Source organism: Pogona vitticeps, chromosome 1 (assembly GCF_051106095.1).
Source record: "Pogona vitticeps strain Pit_001003342236 chromosome 1, PviZW2.1, whole genome shotgun sequence".
Classification (NCBI taxonomy): domain Eukaryota; kingdom Metazoa; phylum Chordata; class Lepidosauria; order Squamata; family Agamidae; genus Pogona; species Pogona vitticeps.
The window spans coordinates 61,908,110-61,930,734 of NC_135783.1; the positions used below are offsets into that span (position 1 = coordinate 61,908,110).

At 40.9% G+C, this 22,625-nt stretch overlaps 1 protein-coding gene across 3 annotated transcripts; it reads left to right on the forward strand.

Annotated features, from left to right (window-relative positions):
• Positions 1 to 117: 117 nt before the first annotated feature.
• Positions 118 to 15,333, forward strand: ARV1 (ARV1 fatty acid homeostasis modulator). Of its 3 annotated transcripts, none has more exons than XM_020801194.3 (5): positions 118 to 336; positions 7,999 to 8,118; positions 9,548 to 9,701; positions 11,492 to 11,716; positions 13,060 to 15,333. In XM_020801194.3, the coding sequence occupies exons 1-5, from the start codon at positions 238 to 240 to the stop codon at positions 13,188 to 13,190; spliced, it is 729 nt and encodes a 242-aa protein (XP_020656853.2). In that variant the 5' UTR covers positions 118 to 237; the 3' UTR covers positions 13,191 to 15,333. The 3 variants fall into 3 exon arrangements, with proteins under 3 accessions (XP_020656853.2, XP_072849858.1, XP_072849853.2); XM_072993757.2 differs by lacking the exon at positions 118 to 336 and adding an exon at positions 3,895 to 3,915; XM_072993752.2 differs by lacking the exon at positions 118 to 336 and adding an exon at positions 6,204 to 6,482.
• Positions 15,334 to 22,625: the final 7,292 nt, after the last annotated feature.

Sequence of the window (22,625 nt, forward strand, 5' to 3'; positions counted from 1 at the left end):
TCCATGGGTCTCGCTCAGGAAGGGGTGAGCGAGGTGCTTCCTGGGAATGGTAGTTCCTAGACGGGCACTTCGTTCAACAATCTGGGGCTCCGAAAACTACAAAGACCGGGACGCTCTAGGGCCTTGTCCTCCGCTGGCGGAAGTCGGGTGTGAAGAACGCGGAAGTCTTGAAAGCGAAAGGCGCGTTTCTGTGGCAACGGAGGGTTTTTTTTTCCCCCTCGCCAACCTGCGAAGAAAATGGAAGAGCCCGGTGTCTACAGGTGCATTGAGTGCAACCGGAAAGCTGCTGAACTGTACAAGGACTACCAGCGCGGTGTGCTGCGCATCTCTATCTGCGTGAGTTACGCGATTAGATAAGGGGAAAGAGAGCATCGGGTCAGGACCCACGGAGTCTGACTGAAGAGAGGACTGCAAGGGGGCAAGCCGAGATTTGCTCAGGGATGAGAGGGGCTCCGGAGTAGCATTTATACAACCATTATTCCACAAGCTATAGGGTAAAATACTTATGAGAAGAAGAACGTGGAAATAATATGTACGGTCTCCTTCTGGCTTTTATTTTTATCTTTTTTCTGTTAGGGTTGCCACTTACTTCTCCGTGGAAGAAACTGTACCAACAAATGAAAGCCACGTGGGGATGTGTTAGGGGCAGTACGGGCTCTGACTCCAGGTATCTATCCGCCTGGGTCAACTAGGGAGGGTCACCTCAGGCAGCAAATTATGGTTTAATTTATTTTGCTTTCGCGGATGGCAAAAATAAGGATGTTCCAGAATCACTTGGCTATTCTGGTCATTTTGACTTGCAGGGTAGAGATTCCGTTTGGCCCAAAATGGCTTGAGCTGGTCCAGGTGTTATGATGGTTTCTTGAAGGCTTTCATGGCTAGGATCTGATGCAGGTTTTTCGGGTGTACATGGCCGAACAGCTCGAAAAACCGACAACAACCATGTTTCAATGGTTCTAGATATGTGTGCAACTGATGATGAGCTTTCATTTGAAAGGGCAAAGGGAACTTCCTGCTTTAACAAAGGCAGGAATGTATTTTTAGCCCTTGTGATGTGCAGAAAAGGGGAGAAAATCTTCTGGGCTGTTTTTTTGTGCTGTGGTCAATCATATTAGATGGGCTAAATGTAGAACAGGAACTTCTATAAGTTATTCTTTCAAGGTGACAAGCATCAACAAACCCTAGTGCTCAGTTGCCTACTGTGGCAACTAATGAAGTAATGTAAAATAATGTGTGACAACCTCTTCCTATGCACAATGCATTTGGATTCCTTCTAGGTCTAGACCAGACTTCTACATGGTGTATTTATTTATTTAAATTTAATTTAATTTAATTCAATTTATACTCCACACCATCTGGCAACCAGGCCACTCTGGGTGGCTAACAATAATGTGAGCAACAATATTAAAACACAATAAGAAAAAAAATTTAGGATTAGGCATCCTTCAGTCTCGAGAGACTATGGTAATGTGCTCTGAATAGAGGACTTGGAACAGCATCTAGTGTGGCTGAGAAGGCCAATTCGAGAGTGACAATCCATTCCACACTGAAGACAAATCCAATCTGTCCCCTGTCCAGCTCCCTGATTTTGCTGCTTTCATGACTGCCACTTTGCCTTGGCCTGCTGGACAAGTGTCTCTTCAAAATGGGAGAAGCAGTGCTGCACGGCCTGCCTCCAGGCTGAAGGTTTCCCATCTGCTGAGGTCCATTCCTAAGGCATTCAGATTCCACTTGCAGATATCCTTGTAGCGCAGCTGGGGTCTCCCTCTGGGGTGATTTCAGTGCACTAATTCTTAAATAGGGTAAATTAAGTAGACTAACAACTGAACACACTGCTAAGCTTGTGTTTATTTTGCAAAAATCTCTCACTTCTGTCAGAAGTACAGATAAGTGAGAATAAGTGAGAATGTGTCTGTGCTGCAGAATGCAATTCATTTTTTTACTAAACAGAATGATCAAGTAGTTGCATTGAATCAGATTTTCTTAACATTAAATGAAGCTGAAAAGTAATGCAGAAAGTTGAGTAAGTAAAACTGAAGGTACTACATTTATACTTCAGTAAAAGAAAAGTAAACTGCTGATATAATATATATCAGGTGCAGCTGTCTTTAAGTATGTATCCCCTAGAAAAGTGTTCTTTCAGATATACAGTGGTGCCTCGCATAGCGAGGTTAATCCGTTCCGGATTAACCTTCGCTATAGCGAAACATCGCTAAACGGAATAAAAAAAGCCATAGAAATGCATTGAACTTTGTTCAATGCGTTCCTATGGCTTGAAAACTCACCGTTAAGCGAGGTTCTGCCATAGCGCCGCCATTTTCGCGCCCTCGGTAAGCGAGGGCAGGGCACGAAAATGCGGCGCGGACCTTCCGGCGGCCATTTTGGAACCGCCGATCAGCTGTTCTCCCCCGCTTCGTTATGCGATATTCGCTAAGCGAATCGCTTAGTGAATATCGCAAAGCGAAAAATCCCCATAGGGGCCATCGCTGAGCGAATGCTGCAGCGATGGCCCAGAGCGCCTCGTTAAGCGATTTCATCGCTCAGCGAGGTGCTCGTTAAGCGAGGCACCACTGTAGTTGTTTTTTTGTTAAATGTAAGGGAAGCATATTCTATTATCTTCACCATATATAAGTATTCTAATAAAATAATTTCCACATAAAGTATTGAATGTTTTTGAATATAATCTATACTTGAACAAAACATGCTAAATCAGATAACATTATTTAGAATCAATTACCTCAAGAGCTGGTGAGTACTCCAACACTTGAGGTATTCAAGAGAAATTTAAACAACCACCGGGCAGATATCCTTTGATGTGGATTCCTGCACTCAACGGGGGTGTGTGTGTGTGTGGACTTGATAGGCCTTATAGGCCCTTTTCAACTTCATGATTCTATGATCTCATCATCTGCTTTCAAACACTTTAAAGGAAGGACTGAGGAAGGGAGCAAATGCTTTCATGCTATCATTATCAGAGGACATATTAAAGCAGCCCTACCCAAACTCTAAACTTATCTGTAACCCCTGACTCAGCCTGCTATGTTCCCAGAGAGTAAACTGGGGCAATGGGAACAGCATCAAGTCAAGAAGCTGCCTTTTGTCCTGACAGAACATGTAAGGGCTTTATTTATTTATTTACAGTATTGGATTTATACCCCGTACCATCTGGCAACCAGGCCACTCTGGGCTGCTAACAAGAGATGTAATAGGCAATATGTCTGTAAATTGCTCATTTATTTGTATAAAAGGGAATTGGGGGAATTGGTTAGTTAGGCTGGCTATCTCTGTGAAGAGAGATGCCTCACCTGCTGCCTGAAATGACTTGATTTGACTTGCAAGTACTGTAGATTCAGAATCCATTTGCCATCTTACAAAGCTGTGCCAGGATTCTGCACATGCCCAGAAATGATCAGGTAGGAGTATAGTAGCTACAGTAGGTTAGTGTTTATTGCTTTGGTATGTTTTCTGCCTGTGCCCACTTTTGCTCCTTGTTTGGAAAATTTGTTTCTTGTAACCATTTGGTACTTTTAACTCTTTTAACCTTTTGGATTGGTTTATCCCTCCTCCCTTCCTCCCTTTTTTCCTTTTGTTAAATAAATTATAAGCATTTCAAGGAAGTTGTCTGGATTTGACTGAGAGGGTGGAAGGTACTAAACCAGTCCTAGCCTCATCCAGCTAATGGATGAGGCTAGGACTCATCCATTATTTATCCCCCCATATTTGTGGGAGTTGTAGCAGCCTTGCTTTGCCTTGAGAAATTTTTATTTTTTGTATTATGCTCTCCAGGGCATCTCAATGTCTGGGAGACTGAACAGGTCTCAGAGTTTCAGTCAAAAGTCCACAATTTCTACTACATCTGACTCTCTCTGAGGATTCCCACCCCAGGATGAGCAAGAGCAGAGTGGCTGAATGACTGTAAGAAGTGGGCTTAACCAGGGAACCACAGCACTGGTTCTGCCTAAAGTGCAGATTTTTTTTCCAGTCAGAGTGCATCATTGCTGCTAAATTGGCCCAGTCCTGTATAGGTAGCTGCCTGTTCTGTGTAAAGGCAGTAGACTTCATTCCATAGCATCCAGTTTTGTATATGGATCTTGTTTGGTATGTAACTGTTGAGATATAAGCTGGGGTGCTGTAGGGTCACTATGAAGCCTTGTAGAGTTGCAGCAGTACAGCTCTACTGTTGCACTGCAAAAATATAGTTGTATAATCTGCTTTGTTCCTACGGTTTCAGGGTGGTAAACTAGCATTCACCACAACTCTTATTACAGAATTTTACGATTTGATTTAGTGATGCTCCAGTAAGTTCCCAGTATGGTGTACTGGATAGCATGGCAAACTAGGACTCTGGAGAACAGTATTTGTTTGTTTGTTTGTTTGTTTGTTTGTTTGTTTGTTTGTTTGTTTAATTTATACCCCACCTATCTAGTCATTTCAACCACTCTAGGCGGCTTACAACATAAGGATAACAAGTTCTAAAAAATTTATAACAATTAATTAATTAAATGATTCTATAAGAATTCAAATCCCCACTTGGCCATGGAAACTTATTGGGGGAGTGGAACTGGTAAAACCACTCTTTAAATATTTTACTTACCTTGAAAGCCCTATTAGGGTCACTATAAGTCGGTTCCAACTGGACAGCATAGAACACATGTGCTTCATTGTACCTGTATTTGCTTATATGCCCCACAGTTCGATTCTGTAACTGCATTTCTTGGGCTGCTTGGTTTTTTTGGGTGTTTTTTTTTTTTTTTTTACTGATTGCCATGAACTTGCTTTTCTTAGTATTCATTTTTAGACTGCACTCAGTGCTTGTGGTGATATGGCATCGGACTCCCCACCACCGTTCCAAGGCTCCCAATGGCTTTCCCAGGGCAAAAGGGAGCTCAATGAGCCTTGGAACCTGAAATGAGGGGATAAGAAGCTTTTAATTTATTTAAACTAAATATTGTTAGTGGCAGATGGTATCAGCTGCCTCTATAACATAAGTTTACATAAACAGAATTTTGCTTGGTATTTGGTGAAACAGATTATAGTATATAGACAGGAACTCAAATCGAGAAAAATCCCATCAATTATTACCTTGAAGTTAATTGCAAATGTACATTTACATTATTTGTATACATTATATATGGTTAATCAGTTATATTTTTCCCAGTTTTCATGAAGGAGGGCATCTTTTGTCTGGGACATAGACATGGTTTCTGTATCTTGTAATGGTGATATAATGCATCATAGTGGAAGAACAGCCTAATTGATGTTTTGAAATAGGCATTGCCTGCTTTCCTTTTCTGGTGTATTTTTAATGAATATGTTGTTCTTGTCATGGGTAACACTGGAAGCTTGCTGGTGGAGAACAGATTTCATTCTGGTATCCTTGACTGTATTTGTGATTACAGTTAATCATTTTCAGGAACTATATAACAGCACAGTGGTGTCTTGACTTACAAACGCGTTGACCCACGAACATTTTGAGTTATGAACAGCTCCATTCACATAATTTTGCTTTGACCTACGAACAGAAAAAAGGCAGGGGAAAAGGGCAGGAAATTCAAATAGCTAATTGTAGGTGGCGACGAGGCTGCTGCTTTGTAGCTCTTTCGCCCCGGGAGTTAAGAGAGTGTGAAATCCGAGGAGGCTGCCTACTAAGGTAAGGTGCTGCTTTGTACTTTTAAAAAACTGTGCTGGGTATTTTTGCTGGTTTTCAGCTGGGGGTTATGTTTCTGTGCTGTGATGGGTCTTGGGTGGTCTGCTTTTTGGGTTCCCCCATTTCCAATGGGGGGTTGGTTGCTTTTTGGAGTGTTTTTCCCCATTTCTAATGGGTTTTGGGGGGTTTGTTTGCTTTTTGGGGGTTTTCCCCCATTTTCAATGTGTCTTGCATGCTTCCCTTGCTTTCTTGCTTCATTCTCTTCGCATTTCTGATCTGCTCCATTTGTTTTCTGTGCTTTTGCAATGGCTCCTGCATGCTTCCCTTGCAAATCAGAAAAGGTTTTGCAAGAGTCTGTGCTGGCTCGGTTTAAAATGTGTTGGTGTAAAATGTGTGGGTTTACCATGTGTTTTAAACTCCATACTCTCTCCCTCCCCCATTGTCTTCTCTTCCACTGTCTCCCTCCTTTCCTGCCCTTTTTTAAACCTAAGTCATCTTAGGTTTAAACACTGATTGGTTCAAAATTGGGAAAGGAGTACGACAAGGCTGTATATTGTCCCCCTGCTTATTTAACTTATATGCAGAATACATCATGCGAAAGGCTAGACTGGAGGAAGCCCAAGACAGAATTAAGATTGCCGGAAGAAATATCAACAACCTCTGATATGCAGATGATACCACTCTGATGGCAGAAAGTGAGGAGGAATTAAAGAACCTCTTAATGAGGGTGAAAGAGGAGAGTGCCAAAAATGGTCTGAAGCTCAACATCAAAAAAACTAAGATCATGGCCACTGGTCCCATCACGTCCTGGCAAATAGAAGGGGAGGATATGGAGGTAGTGACAGATTTTACTTTCTTGGGCTCCATGATCACTGCAGATGGGGACAGCAGCCACGAAATTAAAAGAGGCCTGCTTTTTGGGAGGAAAGCGATGACAAACCTCGACAGCATCTTAAAAAGCAGAGACATCACCTTGCCGGCAAAAGTCCAAATAGTCAAAGCTATGGTTTTTCCTGTAGTGATGTACGGAAGTGAGAGCTGGACCATAAGGAAGGCTGACCGCCGAAGAATTGATGCTTTTGAATTCTGGTGCTGGAGGAGACTCTTGAGAGTCCCCTGGACTGCAAGGAGAACAAACCTCTCCATTCTAAAGGAAATCAACCCTGAGTGCTCCCTGGAAGGACAGATCCTGAAGCTGAGGCTCCAGTACTTTGGCCATCTCATGAGAAGAGAAGACTCCCTGGAAAAGACCCTGATGTTAGGAAAGTTTGAGGGCAAGAGGAGAAGGGGACGACAGAGGATGAGATGGTTGGATAGTGCCATCGAAGCGACCAACATGAATTTGGCCCAGCTCCGGGGGGGCAGTGGAAGAAAGGAAGGCCTGGCGTGCTCTGGTCCATGGGGTCACGAAGAGTCGGACACGACTAAACGACTAAACAACAACATCTTAGGTTTAAAAAATTCTCCCCCTAGTGGTAGAGGGCGGATTAACCGGTTCTGCATGAGTTCCTACGGGAACTAATGCTTTGACTTACAAACTGTGCCTTGAACAAAAAACAGCCAGAACGAATTAATCGGGTTTCAGTGCATTCCTATGGGAAACACTGATTTGACTTACAAACATTTTGACTTACAAACACCATTCCGGAATGGATTAAGTTCGTAAGTCAAGGCACCACTGTATTCCAAAGATGGGTGTACTATAGTCTTATATAAGGCAGTACAAGATTTGCTTTAAAAAAAAAAACAGAAACAAAAGCTTGAAAAAACCCTTTATTTTAATACAGGGCTTGCAATTTCCATTACAGCAAAATACAGTTTTCCAATAAGCTGTTACTTGTATACATCTGGAATATATCTGTGCTTCCTGGTCCCCAGGGTTGAATTACATTTTTATGTTCCTTGCAGGCTAAATTATATTTTTATGGGCCATGCAGGCTTCTTATAAATCACATTGTTCTGTTTTTGTTTAATGAGTAAAGTAGAATTAATAGGAAAATGGCTATCTTTGGACAGCGTACAATGAAAAACATGTTTAAATTCAGCTTGTTCTGGTGGCTAAACATTTACAACCTTAGTAGATTTTATAAGCATCTAATGTATCTGGCGGTTTACTGTATAGCTCTATGTATTGTGGCATGTGTGTGTGTGTGTGTGTGTGTGTGTGTGTGTGAGAGAGAGAGAGAGAGAGAGAGAGAGAGAGAGAGAGAGAGAACTTGTGGTGAAAACTACCGTACTAGGTGAATTTGGGGCATAGAACATTTTTTGGTTTTCTGGCCTCCTCAACAACTTCAGTGTGTCGTTTTAATATTAATGGGTTTTCTGACCTGTTTTTATTCTCTTACTTTCAGAAATCTTGTCAGAAACCAGTGGACAAATATATAGAATATGATCCTGTTATCATCTTAATTAATGCTATATTATGCAAAGCACAGGTTTATAGACATATTCTGTTCAACACAAAAATAAACGTAAGTTGCTGAGTTTTTTCCCCTTCTGGTCTTAATTTACTGTAAAATATGTATGTCTGGTCATAAGTTCATGAAATGTTATGAAAATATGGTGTCTGGAAATGATTGTTCCATCTTTCTTTCCATGTAATAACAAGAATAAGTTTAGCTGACTTTCTTTTCTGGTAATAAAAATTGCTCTTATATCTGAAGTGAAATCCTGTTGCACAGCTTTATGTGATCAACATTGTTTGTTTGTGTATTTATTTATTTATATCCCAGCCATCTAGACCGAAGTCTATTCTGGGCAGCCAACAACTCAACAACAACAACAACAACAAACAACAATTGAAAATAGCAAATAAATTAGGCATTGACAGGAGGGAAGGCCTGGCTAAAGAGCCAGGTCTTGAGTTGGCTCTTAAAACACCCAGTGAGGGAGCCAAACAAATTTCTGGGGGGAGATTGTTCCAGAGGCGAGGGGCCACTGCTGAGAAGGCCTGGTTTCTTGTTCTTTCTCTTTGGGCCTCCCTCAACATTAGGCCCCTCAGCCACCCATCTTGACTAAAGCAAGTGATTTGGGTAGATCTAGGTGGGAGGAGGCGTTCCGCCAGATATTGAGGTCCTAAACCATTTAGGGCTTTATATTTCATCATTAGTACTGTACTTTGAAATCAGTACAGAAACGAATGGGCAGCCAATTAGTGCAATGCACTATACCGATCTATTAGTGCAGTGCACTATTCTAAGTAGTTTATAACATGAAAAAATAGAACACAACATGAAACTATAACTAAAAACAGTTAGAGAAATAAAGTAAATTCCTGTAAGAGATGTATTATCAGTAGAAGGGAATATGAGTCATGGAATCAGGCCTCTCTGAAAGCTGATTTCAAAGAGTTGGTGCCACAATGAAGAAGGCCCAGTCACCCAGAGGAGCATTGCCTGGGAGGATCTGATGAAGCTGGTAGATGACTTTGGAGAAAGATGCTCCAATAATTGCAGCAGCAGCAAATTGCTGTTTATTAGATACTTCCTTCAATGATTTTGGAGTACACACTACTCAAACAGAATATGACAAAGTTGCCTGAACCTCAAAATCACCAAAGGAAGCCTTTAAGCAGCAGTGATTTCCTCATGATGGTGTTCTTCCTGTTGCATAGATGGAACTTAGTGATAGCACACATGTTTTTGTATGCAAAATGAATCCCCACCATCTCCTGGTAAGGCTGGAAAAACTCCTGCCTGAAACCATAGAAAGTTGTTGCCAGTTGGACCAAGAGTACCATGCAGTTTAATGCAGCTTTTTAAATTCCTTTCTAGGTTTTAAAGTGGCTTTAGCTTGAAAATTAGAGTGATAAGTTTGTGATGCTCAAATTCATGGTCTTCGCGCTGACAAAAACTTTAAAATGAAGTTTGCTTCTGATGCTGATGTTCTTTCATAATATAGATTCATGGGAAGCTCTGTATATTCTGTTTGCTTTGTGAAGCTTATCTCAGATGGCTGCAGCTACAGGATTCAAGCCAGAATCCTGATCCCGATGACTTCATTAGATATGCTAAAGAATGGGATTTTTATCGAATGTTTGGAATAGCATCTCTGGGTAAGATCAAATAAAAATTGTTGCTGCAATTTTTTTCTGTTCTTCTGAAACCATCACTTAAATATTTTTAAATGAATTGAGTATTTTGTAACTGGTAGTGAAAAGCAGATGTGTTATATTGTTCAGCTCATTTGTCTATTTTCTCTCCCTTGACTTCACTGCATATACTTGAAGGATGCCCAATGTTCAAAAGATCACAGCATTCCATCATTTGGATGGACAAGTCATTTATGAAAATAATACAGCAGGACACTTATGAAAACAATTATTTTCAACCAGATATTTGTGGTTGGTAGAGCTGAGTCCAAAACTCCTCTTGAGCCATAAGCCCTTTGATTGCAAAAATTACTCTTGCAACAGTTTTCCTAGGTTGAAAGAGAGAGGAAAAAAGGAGGTTTGTGGTGGTCTGCAAAATGCTTGCTTCCTTGTCTACATGCCCCATTGAGCATTAACCTAATTTGGAATATGTTCTTGACAATAGGTGTGAAGGAAATACAGTGGTGCCTTGCTTAACGAGCGCTTTGTTTAACGATGAATTCGCTTAGCGATGACTTTTTCGGAGCATTTTTGTGCTCCATTTAACAATGTTTCCTATGGGCGATTTTCACTTAGCGATTTCGGGACCATGCTTTGCATAACGATTAGGTTTTTGGGTCCCCTATTTCACTTAACGATGATTTAAACAGCCTCATGTTTGCTGTTTTTTAAATGTTATAAAGTTAAAGTTTACTGTTTAAAATGTTTGAAATCATAAAGTGCACTTAATAAACCCTTTGTTAACCAAATTTGACTTTGTTCTGACTCTTTTTTAATTTGTTGTTGAATTTTTTCCCCCATTGAGATGCACTGAATGGGTTTCAATGCATTTCAATTGGGGAACCGCGTTACGCTTAGCGATGTTTCCTATGGCAATTTTTGCTTAAGGACGGCAATTTATTCCTATTGGAACGGATTATCCGGTTTTCAATGCATTTCAATGGGAAACCGCGTTTCGCTTAGCAATGTTTTCCCATAGCGATGATTTTTTTGGAACCAATTAAATTGTTAAGCGAGGCACCACTGTGTTAGGATTCTGTTGATATTCCAAGTAGCTCTTCCACTTTCCAGTCTTGCTGCCTGAAAACTATTCCTTGATGTTGGAATATCTCTGATTACTGGGGTATTTTAATAGGCAGGCCAAGTCTTGGGGGAAAGACTGAGGGCATTGGTTGACACAATTGTTCCTCAGTGCCGTCCTTTATGCCAGGGATCCCCAGCCCCCAGAAAGGTCTCCCACCATCCCTGCATGCACTCCTGCTGCACAGTACCTTTGTGCATGTGCACAAGTGTGCACACACACCCATGAGTGCTGCATGAGTGTGAGTGTGCACACACACGCCTGAAGCATGCCTGCCCCACGTGCATGCTTGAGTGTGCACATGCACGCCCTGAGCGCTCCTGCCCCTGCGCACATTCACGCAAGTGCGTGCACCCATGTAAGTGCACCCCGTACATGTGCCTGTGTGAGCACCCCCCCTTTGTGCATGTGCAAGAGCATGGGGGATACCCTGCCTTCCCTGCAGACGGACCCTATCCTTCCCCAACCGGTCTGTGGTGTCAAAAAGGTTGGGGACCACTGCTTTATGCCATAGAGCTTATGAAAATGAAACGATTGCTAGGAGATGACTAGAGTGTTGTTGATGATAGATCCAACTAGATGTAGGCCACGTTTATGAATAGGTACTTAAAGAACACTTCATGATTTAGTTATTTTTCAAAATGGTTTGTTTCTACTTATTTATTTCTTTCAGAACAAACTGCCTTTTTGATTGGCATATTCATTATTCTGTGGTCAGCAAAACCTGTAGATCTAAGAACCAAAGCAGACTTCACCTTTCTTCTGAAAGCATTACTACTGTCCAGCTATGGAAAGCTTCTCCTCATTCCAGCTGTTATTTGGGAACATGACTATACTCATTTATGCCTCAAGCTCATTAAAGTGTTTGTGTTGATATCAAACTATCAAGCAATTAGAGGTATTTTTCTGATTTTATTTTAATTGTTTAACACGGCTCTGAAGTAGGTTAGGACTGGGCTCAGTCCACATACAGCTGCTCAACATTTCAGGGCTTCAGCTGTGTGAAACAGAACAGAGCTCTATCAGTTAGGCTTAGCACATTATTGAAAGCAACTTGATTCAGAGAGAGGAAATTCTGATAGAAGAGAGAAACGAGTGTATCTGATAGAAGTCTTAAGTACATGTGAAATTAAACAATAGACAAAAAAAAGACAACAAAGACCAACTGTTTGGCTCTGGCATTGTAGCAGTGGTTGTGATTTGATCCAGAGGAATACCAGGTCTTGTTTCTAAGATGTTCATCTTAACTGTAACCATACACATGGGCATAATAGGTCCATTTATCCATATGTATTATGTTCCAGGTTTCCCTACAAGACTGTGTTGCCCTTGAATTTGTTTATTTTTTCATTTCTTTCATGGGAATATCAATACATTTCAGATCTAGTCTTAATGTTCTCCATTTGCTGAGTTTTTAAAAATCCATACAAAATTATTTCTGGTTCAAAAGGGATTCCGTAGCAGTGCTCAGTTTTTTTCACTGAATATTCATTTGTTTATAATACAACAAATGTATGAGAAATTTACATTACCTCACCAACACATGTGCCTGTATTTTAGACACCAGTGGCTTGTGATAGCCTACCTCTAGCAAATGTACAAAGAAATGATATACCACAGTTATATCAACTGTGTTTTAAAGGTATTTGTTTTTAATTAATGGCAACAGTTGTGCCACATCTTGCAACTGAACTACTGTTCTTCATTAGCCGAATTTAGAGAGAGAGTGTGTGTGTGTTGGAGTGATAATTTGTAGATCCTACAGATCCACAATCTCTTTTTAAGCCATTAACACTGGCAGAACACTGGTGGCAGAGCCTGCTACTGCTGCACTGTGGAAGGGGCCTCCAGTGGTGAATGGGTGGGGGTGGACTTCTCTCCCCTCATGGAGTAGCCCTTCCACAACATCCAGTGGCCTCTAGGATGCTAATGTCACAAAAATTGCTGCTTGTTTTTAGAGTAGTGCGCCAGGAAAAAAGATAGCTTTGAAAAAGAAACAAGTATATCCTTCACCTCACAGATTAGGATTAGGGTCCTACCAATTAAAGTTTAAATTGACTGGTATATGGAAATAGAGTTTGCAGCTCAAGTTCAGTGTTGCTTGTTGTTTAACAAGCTGTTCTCATCAAAGCAGCCTTAGTCATAGCCATTACTTATCATCCAGAAAAAAGTATTCATTTATTGTCACTATAGAGAATACTTTGGAAACACATCCTAGCTAAGTTTTTCTTTCTTTTGCAGTTACTTTGAACACAAGCCGGAAACTTTGTCTGGTGGCCATTTTGAACGGATTAATTTTGGAAAATAGTGTCTTCTATTTGTTCCAGAGGATAGGATGGAATGTTTTGGATAATCTTGTTCAATTAAACTAATGGTCAAAAGAATCTGAAAATGTAAGGAAAGGTGTACCTTTGAAGTCATTTACTTTCCACAGTTCACTACAAGTTATAAAGACAATCATGGAGAAATATCAAATGTAAATAAAATTATCCATATTGAACCAAGGACGATAACATACAGAACAAGAATCAAACCCAGGAAATTCAGGTATGATGCACTTGTATTTAATTTTGAAATCATACTTCAGTGTTTTTAGTTTTTTCAAAAGGTTCTCAGTGCTGCACTATCTTGGATAGTTAAAATCCATTTATGCTCCATTTTCCTACTACACTATTTTGTATTTTGCACTGAAAAAAATGAAGCTCCATTAACTGTTTCATTACAAAGACAGAAATCAGCTGACTGAAAGGAAACATAAACATTGTCCTGAGAAAACATGTGACTTCATTAGGCCTTCTCAAGTCTTTAGGTTGCCATCCTATATTTGTGTAATATTGAAGTAAGTCCCACTGCATTTCATGGAATTTCTTCTGAGCCCGTCTAGAATTGTAAGATCAGTATAGGCTGTTTTGTTGCAGCGAAAATGATCTTGGCAACAAGGTTTTATAATTTTCACTTTGAATTAAACATCATTTTCAATTTATTTGTGAGTAAGCAGGTGTAGAATTGCATATGAAATGTAATTTCATTAAGAGCTTTGCTTATATGCCATCTAACAATTCAAGTATCTAGAGAGGAAAATCTCAGTTTTTCCCATTTCTAGAAACCACATCTGTTACCTGGTACCTCACCTGTATTTTGCCAAAGTATTGCACTTCTAGAGGCAACTGCCATGTGAATAACGCTCTACCAGGCCAAAGTGAGAAACCTGATGGTTAGCTGAGCATCTCTTGAAGATTGTTTGCGGTTTTTAATGCTTTTGAACATTAGGAAAGTAGCTCAAAAACCATTGTTTTCAAAGTAAATTGTATCTGTTGCTGCACTATGCAACACAGATGAGTTGTACTGCAGAGAGAAACAAATTTTAATATATTACCTCAGCATGAGAGAATTGATGTATTAATAACATCTGATTTCTATGAGCAAGAGTACTCAGATACTTCTTACTCTTGATTTTTTTCAGCTAATATTTTATTTAGCAGGGCAATAAATAGATAGTGGCAAGGATAAACATTATTACAACTTAGGGAAACTATTAGCTGCTGCTTGAAAATTAATTGCTATTAATCTCTTTTTCCATATTTTACACATTGGAGAGGGTGCAAGGTAAAGCCCAGAAGAAAGGGTTCTTTCGACTTTGCTGTCATTTTCCATGGAAATGTGTTCACAGACATTACAGTAGTGTAAACAGTTGAGTCACAGAACTTTCAGCTACTAAATTAACAACATTGTGGTTTTGCAACATTTTATCAGAGATGGTCCACATCTATGAGGTGAAGAGTCACCTCAATCAGGATCAAGAGTGTACCATCTGACTCTCAAACAAAGACAGAAGAGCAAGAGATGGGAGTTATAGAAAGGGAATTAAGTAAATTAGAAATAAAGGAAGAGACTGAAGGGGGTGCAAATCAGGCTGGAAAAGAGGAAGATTTAAAGGGGGAAGAAGGAAGGGGTGAGGTAGAAGCATGTTAGAGGAGAGAGGGAAAAGAAGAGCTTGTAGAGTTGATCCAAGAAGACCTTTGGACAGGAGAGTCCAGGATGGAATTCTAAGTGGCCCATGCGTATGCTGAAAGGGAATGGAGACAACAATGTATAGAAAACCACCTTACTGGGGGGAGATGGAGGAGAGAAAGCAAAAGAAAGAGTACAAAGCATGGGTAAAGAGGGAAGAACAGAGAAGAGAAAGGCAGAGATGTATAGTGAGTCCGGAGAAATCCTGTGGGTCCAACCCCTTCAGAGCCCGACGGAGAACAGTTCATGGCTCAATAAAGGGAGGATGCCAAGAAGGTTCGACGTTCAATCCACAGGGGGGCAGAGGACATGCCTAAGTTAATGAGTGCCAAACCCAAATGGGCTCACAATATTACCAGTTACTCCCCGTTGTCATACCATGAAGAGATACCCAATTTTAATAATGTTAAGGCTCATGATTTATTGTTGAATTTGGATAATGATAGACAAGACTCAAAAACTGATGAAGACGAGGTAAATAATAAACCAGTTTTATTGGAAGAATTGAGTGTGACAATTGCTTCTTTGGACAAAGTTAGGAAAAAGGAGGTAGATGACAGGCGGCAAGATCACAGTATCTAATCATCATGGATTCTGGTGATTAATAATTAATCAACCAATATTTCCCAAGTTGATTTTTGATCTAGAATTGCAACTGGTGACTAAACAAGTGGGAGGTTTGTCTTTGGGTTGCCCCAAATGGTAAGGTGGTATGTGGCACCTGTGTTAGTGGCTATTGCATATCCCTGTTATGTTACATATTGTTTTAAAGTTTTATTCATTTTCAAAAGTTGCTTTGATTAGGATGAGTGGTTTTCTGCTTTTTAGGCAGAATTCTTGAACAGTTCTCTCCACCTAGAAAAGTAGATAGTGGGTCAAAGATTCTAGTTCAACTTTCTTCTGATTGTCTTCAATATGCAGGACAATTTTTGTGTGGAGGAACATTTAGTTATGCAAGTCCCCATCAGCCATGAAATTGACAACACTGCAGATCTGAAACCACATGTTAAGTAAGTTACTGTATGGTCATCTGGACCCCACATCAGAATCCATATTTACTCTGAAACAAATCACAGTAAACTCAGATGGACTTCCTTTTGATTAAGTGTGCACATGATTGCAATCTAAACTATATAGCACAGGGGGTGGACTAACAATGAAGACTTTGTTATTGACTCTTCTTCTTACTGCACCATCTTAGGATAATTTGTATGAATTGATTTACTCCAGCAGAGACACTTCCATGGACATGAAAGAAGATATTGATTTCCTCCTCCCTAGGTATCTTTTAAATATGCTGTTCAAGCATGTGCTTTCAGTTTCTCTACAGACCAGGTTGTCCAATAAGAGGTCTTGAAGCTCTTGCTCTTCATTTTGACATTTCAGCATGGTAGCTTTTTATATACAGTGATTCTCCAAAGGCTCTCTTCTCTTTAACTGCTCAAAACAATTTAAGCAATAGCTTACGCAATTCAGATGACATAGTTACTGTTTGTGTTATAGCCTTGGTAAGTGATAGATCTCAGGTTATTTTAGATTAGCTCTGGAAGCCTAAAGTGAAATTTTTGAACATTAAACTTTTCTTTCTGGAATGGGAAAATAACTTAGTTGTAGATAGATCTTCCAAATGTCCCCAGCCATATTGTAAAGGCATACTGGCTCCTTAATACTTTAAAGAACTGGAAACAGAGGAAGGATTGGGCTATCAATTTAGACCAAATGTGCGCAACTGTGGCCTTACAGATGTGTTTTACCTACAATTTCCCACACACCCTAGCCAGCTGAGCTGAATATGATGGACTGTGGGAACTGCCATCTGGAGGGTCACAGTTATCTACTCCTGTCTTTAAGATTATACTAGCATTAAATGATAGATTTTTCCCTACCGTATTCTTGCTTGAGGGAGTGGGGAGATCTCAAATATCGCCTTCTTTGTTTTAAACTGCAAACATCTTAACAATTCCGATTGTTCAAATTTGTTGGAGAAGACCATTAAATATAGTAAGTTATATGTAGTTTGTCCCAAAGAAATTTACACTGACTTTTGAAATGTTAACATAAGAGAGAATCACATTTTTGACATAAGAGGGAAGTCCACAGCAGGAGGACATTTTCTTCCCTGAAATGCTGCTGTCTTTGCGAATTTCCAAAGAATGCCAAATGAATGTAGAAACAGCTCCAAGCAACATGTTGTGCAATCTGAACTTTGAGTTGTTTCACAGGAATGTGTTTTCAGCATCAGGATTTGCATTTTACAGATAAGTTGGTATGTTATTAAGGAAGCTAATTCTCTTGCTTTCTTTGGCAATGTATAAGCTCCTCAGTAGTTCAGGGCTGCTGAATAAACAATTTCGTAACACAGCCTTAAAACGTTTACTCAGAGCAGAAAGGCTATACTGTCCTATGTTGGTTCATTGAATAAACAACTATAGTACAACATATTTTCATCTCCATCAATCCTAGGGAAAAATGAGTATTTTTTAAATTGGTAGCTATTTTAGGGTTGAGTTAGGCATAGTTTCCTGTAAGCAAGCAGAAAATCTCTTCCCATATGTCCTTTGTATATCCAGAAAGCTTAGCTAAATTGGATCAAGACTGTCCCACCATGACCAGAGCTCAAAATGCTGCTTTTTAAAAGGAACTCATTATGTTACTACTTTGGGCCATCAGGAGTTTGCTACTGTTAGTTATCCCTATCTGCAAAAGTATGGTTCCAAATGTTAACTCTTTTGGCCTCCTTACATATCACCATTTTAACATCCTGGACTATGAGGAGTGAGTTGGACAAATAGCTGTTTTGTGGGAGATACATTCTGACATATGGAGGTGCTAAACCATTAAGGGCTTCATAGGTCATGACCATTACCTCGAATTGGACACAAAAATTAAAAGGGAGCCAATGAAGGCATCCCAAGACAGGAGATATGTGTTTGTATCTGCTATTATCAATGTTTAGTCCAGTTACCACATTTTGGTAAATGTGGTATTTTCTCTGCTGAATTTTCCCTACCAGCATCAAGGGCAGCCCTACATAGAGAGTGTTACAGTAGTCTTAGAGATTACCAGTGTGTGAACCACTGTAGGTGCTGTAAAAAAAGATGTGGAGTATTTAAAGCTTGATATTTAAAGCCCTGTAGTTTGTTTATTGTTTTAAGAGATAACGATGACGAAGAGTTTGTGGGCTGTCCAACTGAGGTATCAAATTGAGCTTATTACTATTTCACCCTGACTGGCATCTAAGGTTTCCTCAGAAGAACAACACTTTAATTCCCCATTTTAAAAATACAGCTATTCCTTCTTGAAAGCTCAGATTGTCTTTATCCAATGCAAAGCTCATACACTCTTTATAAATAAACACTAGAGCCTTACTCACAGTCTTTCAGGTGATAAGGCTGGCGATTATATAAAGCCAGTAAAAGCCAAACAGGTACCTACCTTTACTGGAGATGAACTCTCAGAAAATGAAATCTTGGTTCCTGGTGGTATGAAATCCTTTGCTCCATTCCTCTGGGGATGGTGTTATGGAATAACAGTAGTGTTTTTAGGACTATTTGCATGATGTGTCTAACCCCACCCCTTGTTCCCACTTTATATAATTGTAGGGTTAGGCTGGCCATGAAAGAAAACACAGCTATTACAGAATATTGCTGCACTGCCAGTACTACATCTTCTCTAAGGCATATGACTTTTAGGATTTACTTGAGTGACCTTTATGTATCTGGAGTTTTCTATTGTTATTTAACAGATGAAATCATCTCCTGAATTTTTGTTTTATTACAATTCACTGTTATGTAGTATAGTTTGCTGCTTGTAAACTCCTTCATAAAACAAAGCAGCCAATATAGTAAATGCTTCATTTGAGACGGTCAAACCGAGCCTGAGAGCTCATCCATGCTATTTTTTTCCTAAGAGGGGGTTAGTTGCCCATTGTATTTGAACTAGTTAAACTTTGACAGATCCATATGACACTACAGCAGATTCAAATCAAACCTTCCTATTTCCATTTCAGGTTATTTTCCCTTGCTTGGGATTTTTTTGACGTTTGTGTGTATTTTGTTTTCTTTTAGCAGTTATTCTGCCAAAACACAACAATGCAGGAATTGCATTATTCCAAATCTATTATCTCCTTTGTTTTGGAGAAGCTTAGTTCCTGTGGGAGCATGTATAATTAGAACTCCTCTAACATCAGCAGTAATGTTATCTGTGGGAGCGTCCTCAACACAGAGCCTGTTGCCTTTTGCTGACTAAATGGGAGAAGGGGTTTTCTCCCCAGCACTGCTGCCTCTCATCTTCTGCTTCATGCCTGACAGGATCAATATAAACAGGATGGTGTTTTATCCTGCAGAGAAAAACAAAGAGCTAACAAACTTTTCTATGAAAAAACTGGATTATGCTCAAGGAAGAAGTGAAAAAGCTGTAGAAGCTTGAGTGACTGATACCAGATGTATGGGGGGGGGGGGAGAGAGACCATGGTTCCAACCAACATAAATTTGAGCTATGTATCTGTCTGGATGGACCTTAATTTAACTAAAAAAAGAAAGAAATTAGTGGAACTAATGACTATCAGTCACTACTAATAGTCTACTGATTTCCAGGACTAGAGCTCAGCTGACCTACAGAGCAATTATATACACAAATTATACTATCTGAGAGGCCCCGACATTTGGCAGAAACCCTGATATTCAAGTAGAATGCAAAATATATGAGCATGAAAGATATACCAGTGGAACACCATTGGCATATCTGTTTTAGCTTTAAAGAGAATGGTGGATGGATCAAGAGTCAAGATAAGTCTTGGATGGGCCAGCTGAATGGGTTCAGAGCTAGTAACCTATTTCTTCCTACTTGTTTATATTCTCTGAACTGTGAAGATGCACAGCCGTAGGGCCATTTAGTATTGGCAAGGTGTATTGGACAGAGTGTCTTACCCATTTACCAGATTGAAGGGGATCAGAAGGGCTGGAGTCATGGAGTTGGTTCTTCAAGTCCTCCTGATTGGTTCAGTTGTGGCTGCTTGTGTCCTCCTTCCACTTTGGTGGAGTTTAAACTAATATATCATGTTTCCCAAACCTATACAGCCAGTCACTGTAGATTATGCTGCCAATGTACCTTCCTTGCATGTCCTGGTCCTTTCCTTTGTTTAGCTAGCAAAAAGGTCTTTCTCTGGTTCTTGTCCTAAGAGATTTATATCTGCTCTTTTACAGCATTCTGCCCAAGCAGCAATGCTGTGCTTCTTTACAGTGTTTGTGAAATGACTAATGCAGGGGCATCACTGCCTGAGCCCTAGGGCAGATAGACTGGGAGCACAGCAACCCTAATCACCTGAACATGTGAAAAAGAAAACAGGCTAGCCCCATGCCTTCTGTTATTACTCTCTTCACTTGCAGGATGATAGTCAGAGGGAAAATAGTGCCCTTCTATACATGGAGCCTCTCTGCACAAGCAAAAATTCTGATTTTTCAGGGTTCTGTATCACGCCAGGGTTCTCTGGTGGACTTAGGCAGTGTTTTGAAGGACATGGGGTAGGTAGACCTACTATCCTAAGCTGCCCAGAGACCTTTGGGTAGAGTGGGCAGCATGATAGATAGATAGATAGATAGATAGATAGATAGATAGATAGATAGATAGATAGATAGATAGATAGATAGATAGATAGATAGATAGATAGATAGATAGGCCCATTTTGAGTGTTGAGCGTTTTCTCTTATTCCATACCATCTAAGCTGTTAATATATTGCGTGTGCTGGCCATTCTGTGGACCAGTCCTTTGCCCTTTCACACCTGGCAATCCTTCCTAACATTGGCTTCCTTGTTTACAAAGCATTCTTAAGTAATAAAGCTGAACAGGGTTTGCAGATATTTTCTTGTAAAAGTATGGCACAGATTCCAACGTAAATGTTCAGTGAATTTTAGCATGAAGAGTCAGTAGAAAAAGAAGTTACTTACTGTAACTCTGGTTCTTCAAATGATCATCTGTGAATTCACATTAATGGGTTTAGTGTGCCTGCACAGAGAAACCTAGGAATATTCTAGAGTTTAAGCACATGGTGCCTATAACTTAAGCACATGGCTGCCTATAACCCCGCTCCAGCACCGAGTGCCTCAGTTCCATAGAACAGTCTGCCGCTGCCCAGCATGCAAAAGGCATATGTGACAGACAGTGGGGCAGATGGGCAGGAAGTGTGAATTCAAAGATGACCATTTGAAGAACCAGAGTTACAGGTACGTAACCTCTTTTTCTTCTTTGTGGTCTCTGTGAATGCACACTAATGGGTGACTAGCAAGCTGACTTACCCGAAGGAGGGACGTCACAAGAGCACAGAGGCCAGGATGGCACGACGTACAGCGGTGTCAGCCTTGGCCCGGATGTCCAGTTGATAATGGGTTGCAAAGGTAGATGGGGTAGCCCATGTGGCTACTTTGCAGATGTCAGAGAGGCCCACCCCTCTGAGGAACCGCCATGGAGGAAGCCACAGCCCTGGTCGAATGGGCCTTCAGGGTGTATGGCAGGAACATCTGGGCCAGCTCATACGGCAGTCGGATATAGAAACAATCCACCTAGAGATCATCTGGGATGTAACTGGTGCTTCCCTGGAATGACCTTGATAGCTGACAAACAGCCTGGTTGAAGTGCAGAAGGATGAGGAGTGAGAGACGTAGTAGGAGTGTGCCCACTTGACATCCACGGAGTGCAAAGAATGTTCCAGAAGTGAAGTTGGTGCAGAGGAAAAATGTACGTAGTACAATAGGTTGGCTTAAATGAAAATAGGTGGCCACCTTAGGCACAAAGGAAAGGTCCAGACAGAGTGTCACCTTGTCCGGGTAGAACTGAAGGAGTGTCCACTCTAAGAGCAGCCAGCTCTCTTGCCTGACGTCCAGAGATTATGGCCAGGAGGAAGGCAGTCTTCAGAGTGAGCAGCCGTTCAGATGCTGTAGCCAGGGGTTCAAACAGAGGCCTCATGAAGTGATTGAAGACTAGCTGAAGGGACCACTGCGGGGTAGGAGGTTTATAAGTTGGATGCATGTTCTTCAAGCCATGTAAGAACCATTCAAGAGCGGGATGGCGGAACAAAGTTGCTGCTTCTGAAGAGTGCGGCTGATAAGCCACTACTGCCGGCATACTGTATAAACTTTCAGTGTGGAATGAGAAAGGCCACACTGGAAAATATGGCGGAGGAACTGGAGGACCATATCAAGAGAGGTCGGTTGTACAGGTAAGTGGTGTGAGGATGCAAACATACAAAAGACTTGCCATTTGTAGGAGTATATCCATGTAGTAGAGCGCTTCTGCGCATTGGTTTAAGATGTCCCCTACAGTGGGGGAAGGCTCCACGCCATTAGGTGAAGGCAGTCTAAATCTGGATGAAATGTCCTGCCGTGATGCAGGGATAGCAAGTGGGGAATTGCTGGGAGATGGAGATGGTCCACTGCTCTCTGCTGCAGGGCAGAAAACTATGGCTGGAAGTCCCTTGTTGTCGAGTGCCCACTCGTGGCTGCCAGACTGGAGCCTGCTGAGATGACCCGCTAGGGCATTTCCCTCTGACACCACATGGACTGCCACTCCCAGAGTAGGACGACCAGATAAAGAAGGGAGAGTGCTCCCGTTTATTGATATAGAACATGGTCATCATGTTGTCCGAAGCCACCTGAAGCACACGGCCTACAATTAGCTGTTTCAATGCTTGGAAAGTCTTGATGACTGTGAGCAGCTATAGGAGACTGATGTGATGTCGAACCTCGCTCAGGGACCATAGGCCGCGAACCTACAGTGTTTCATGTTTCCACAGTGCATGCCC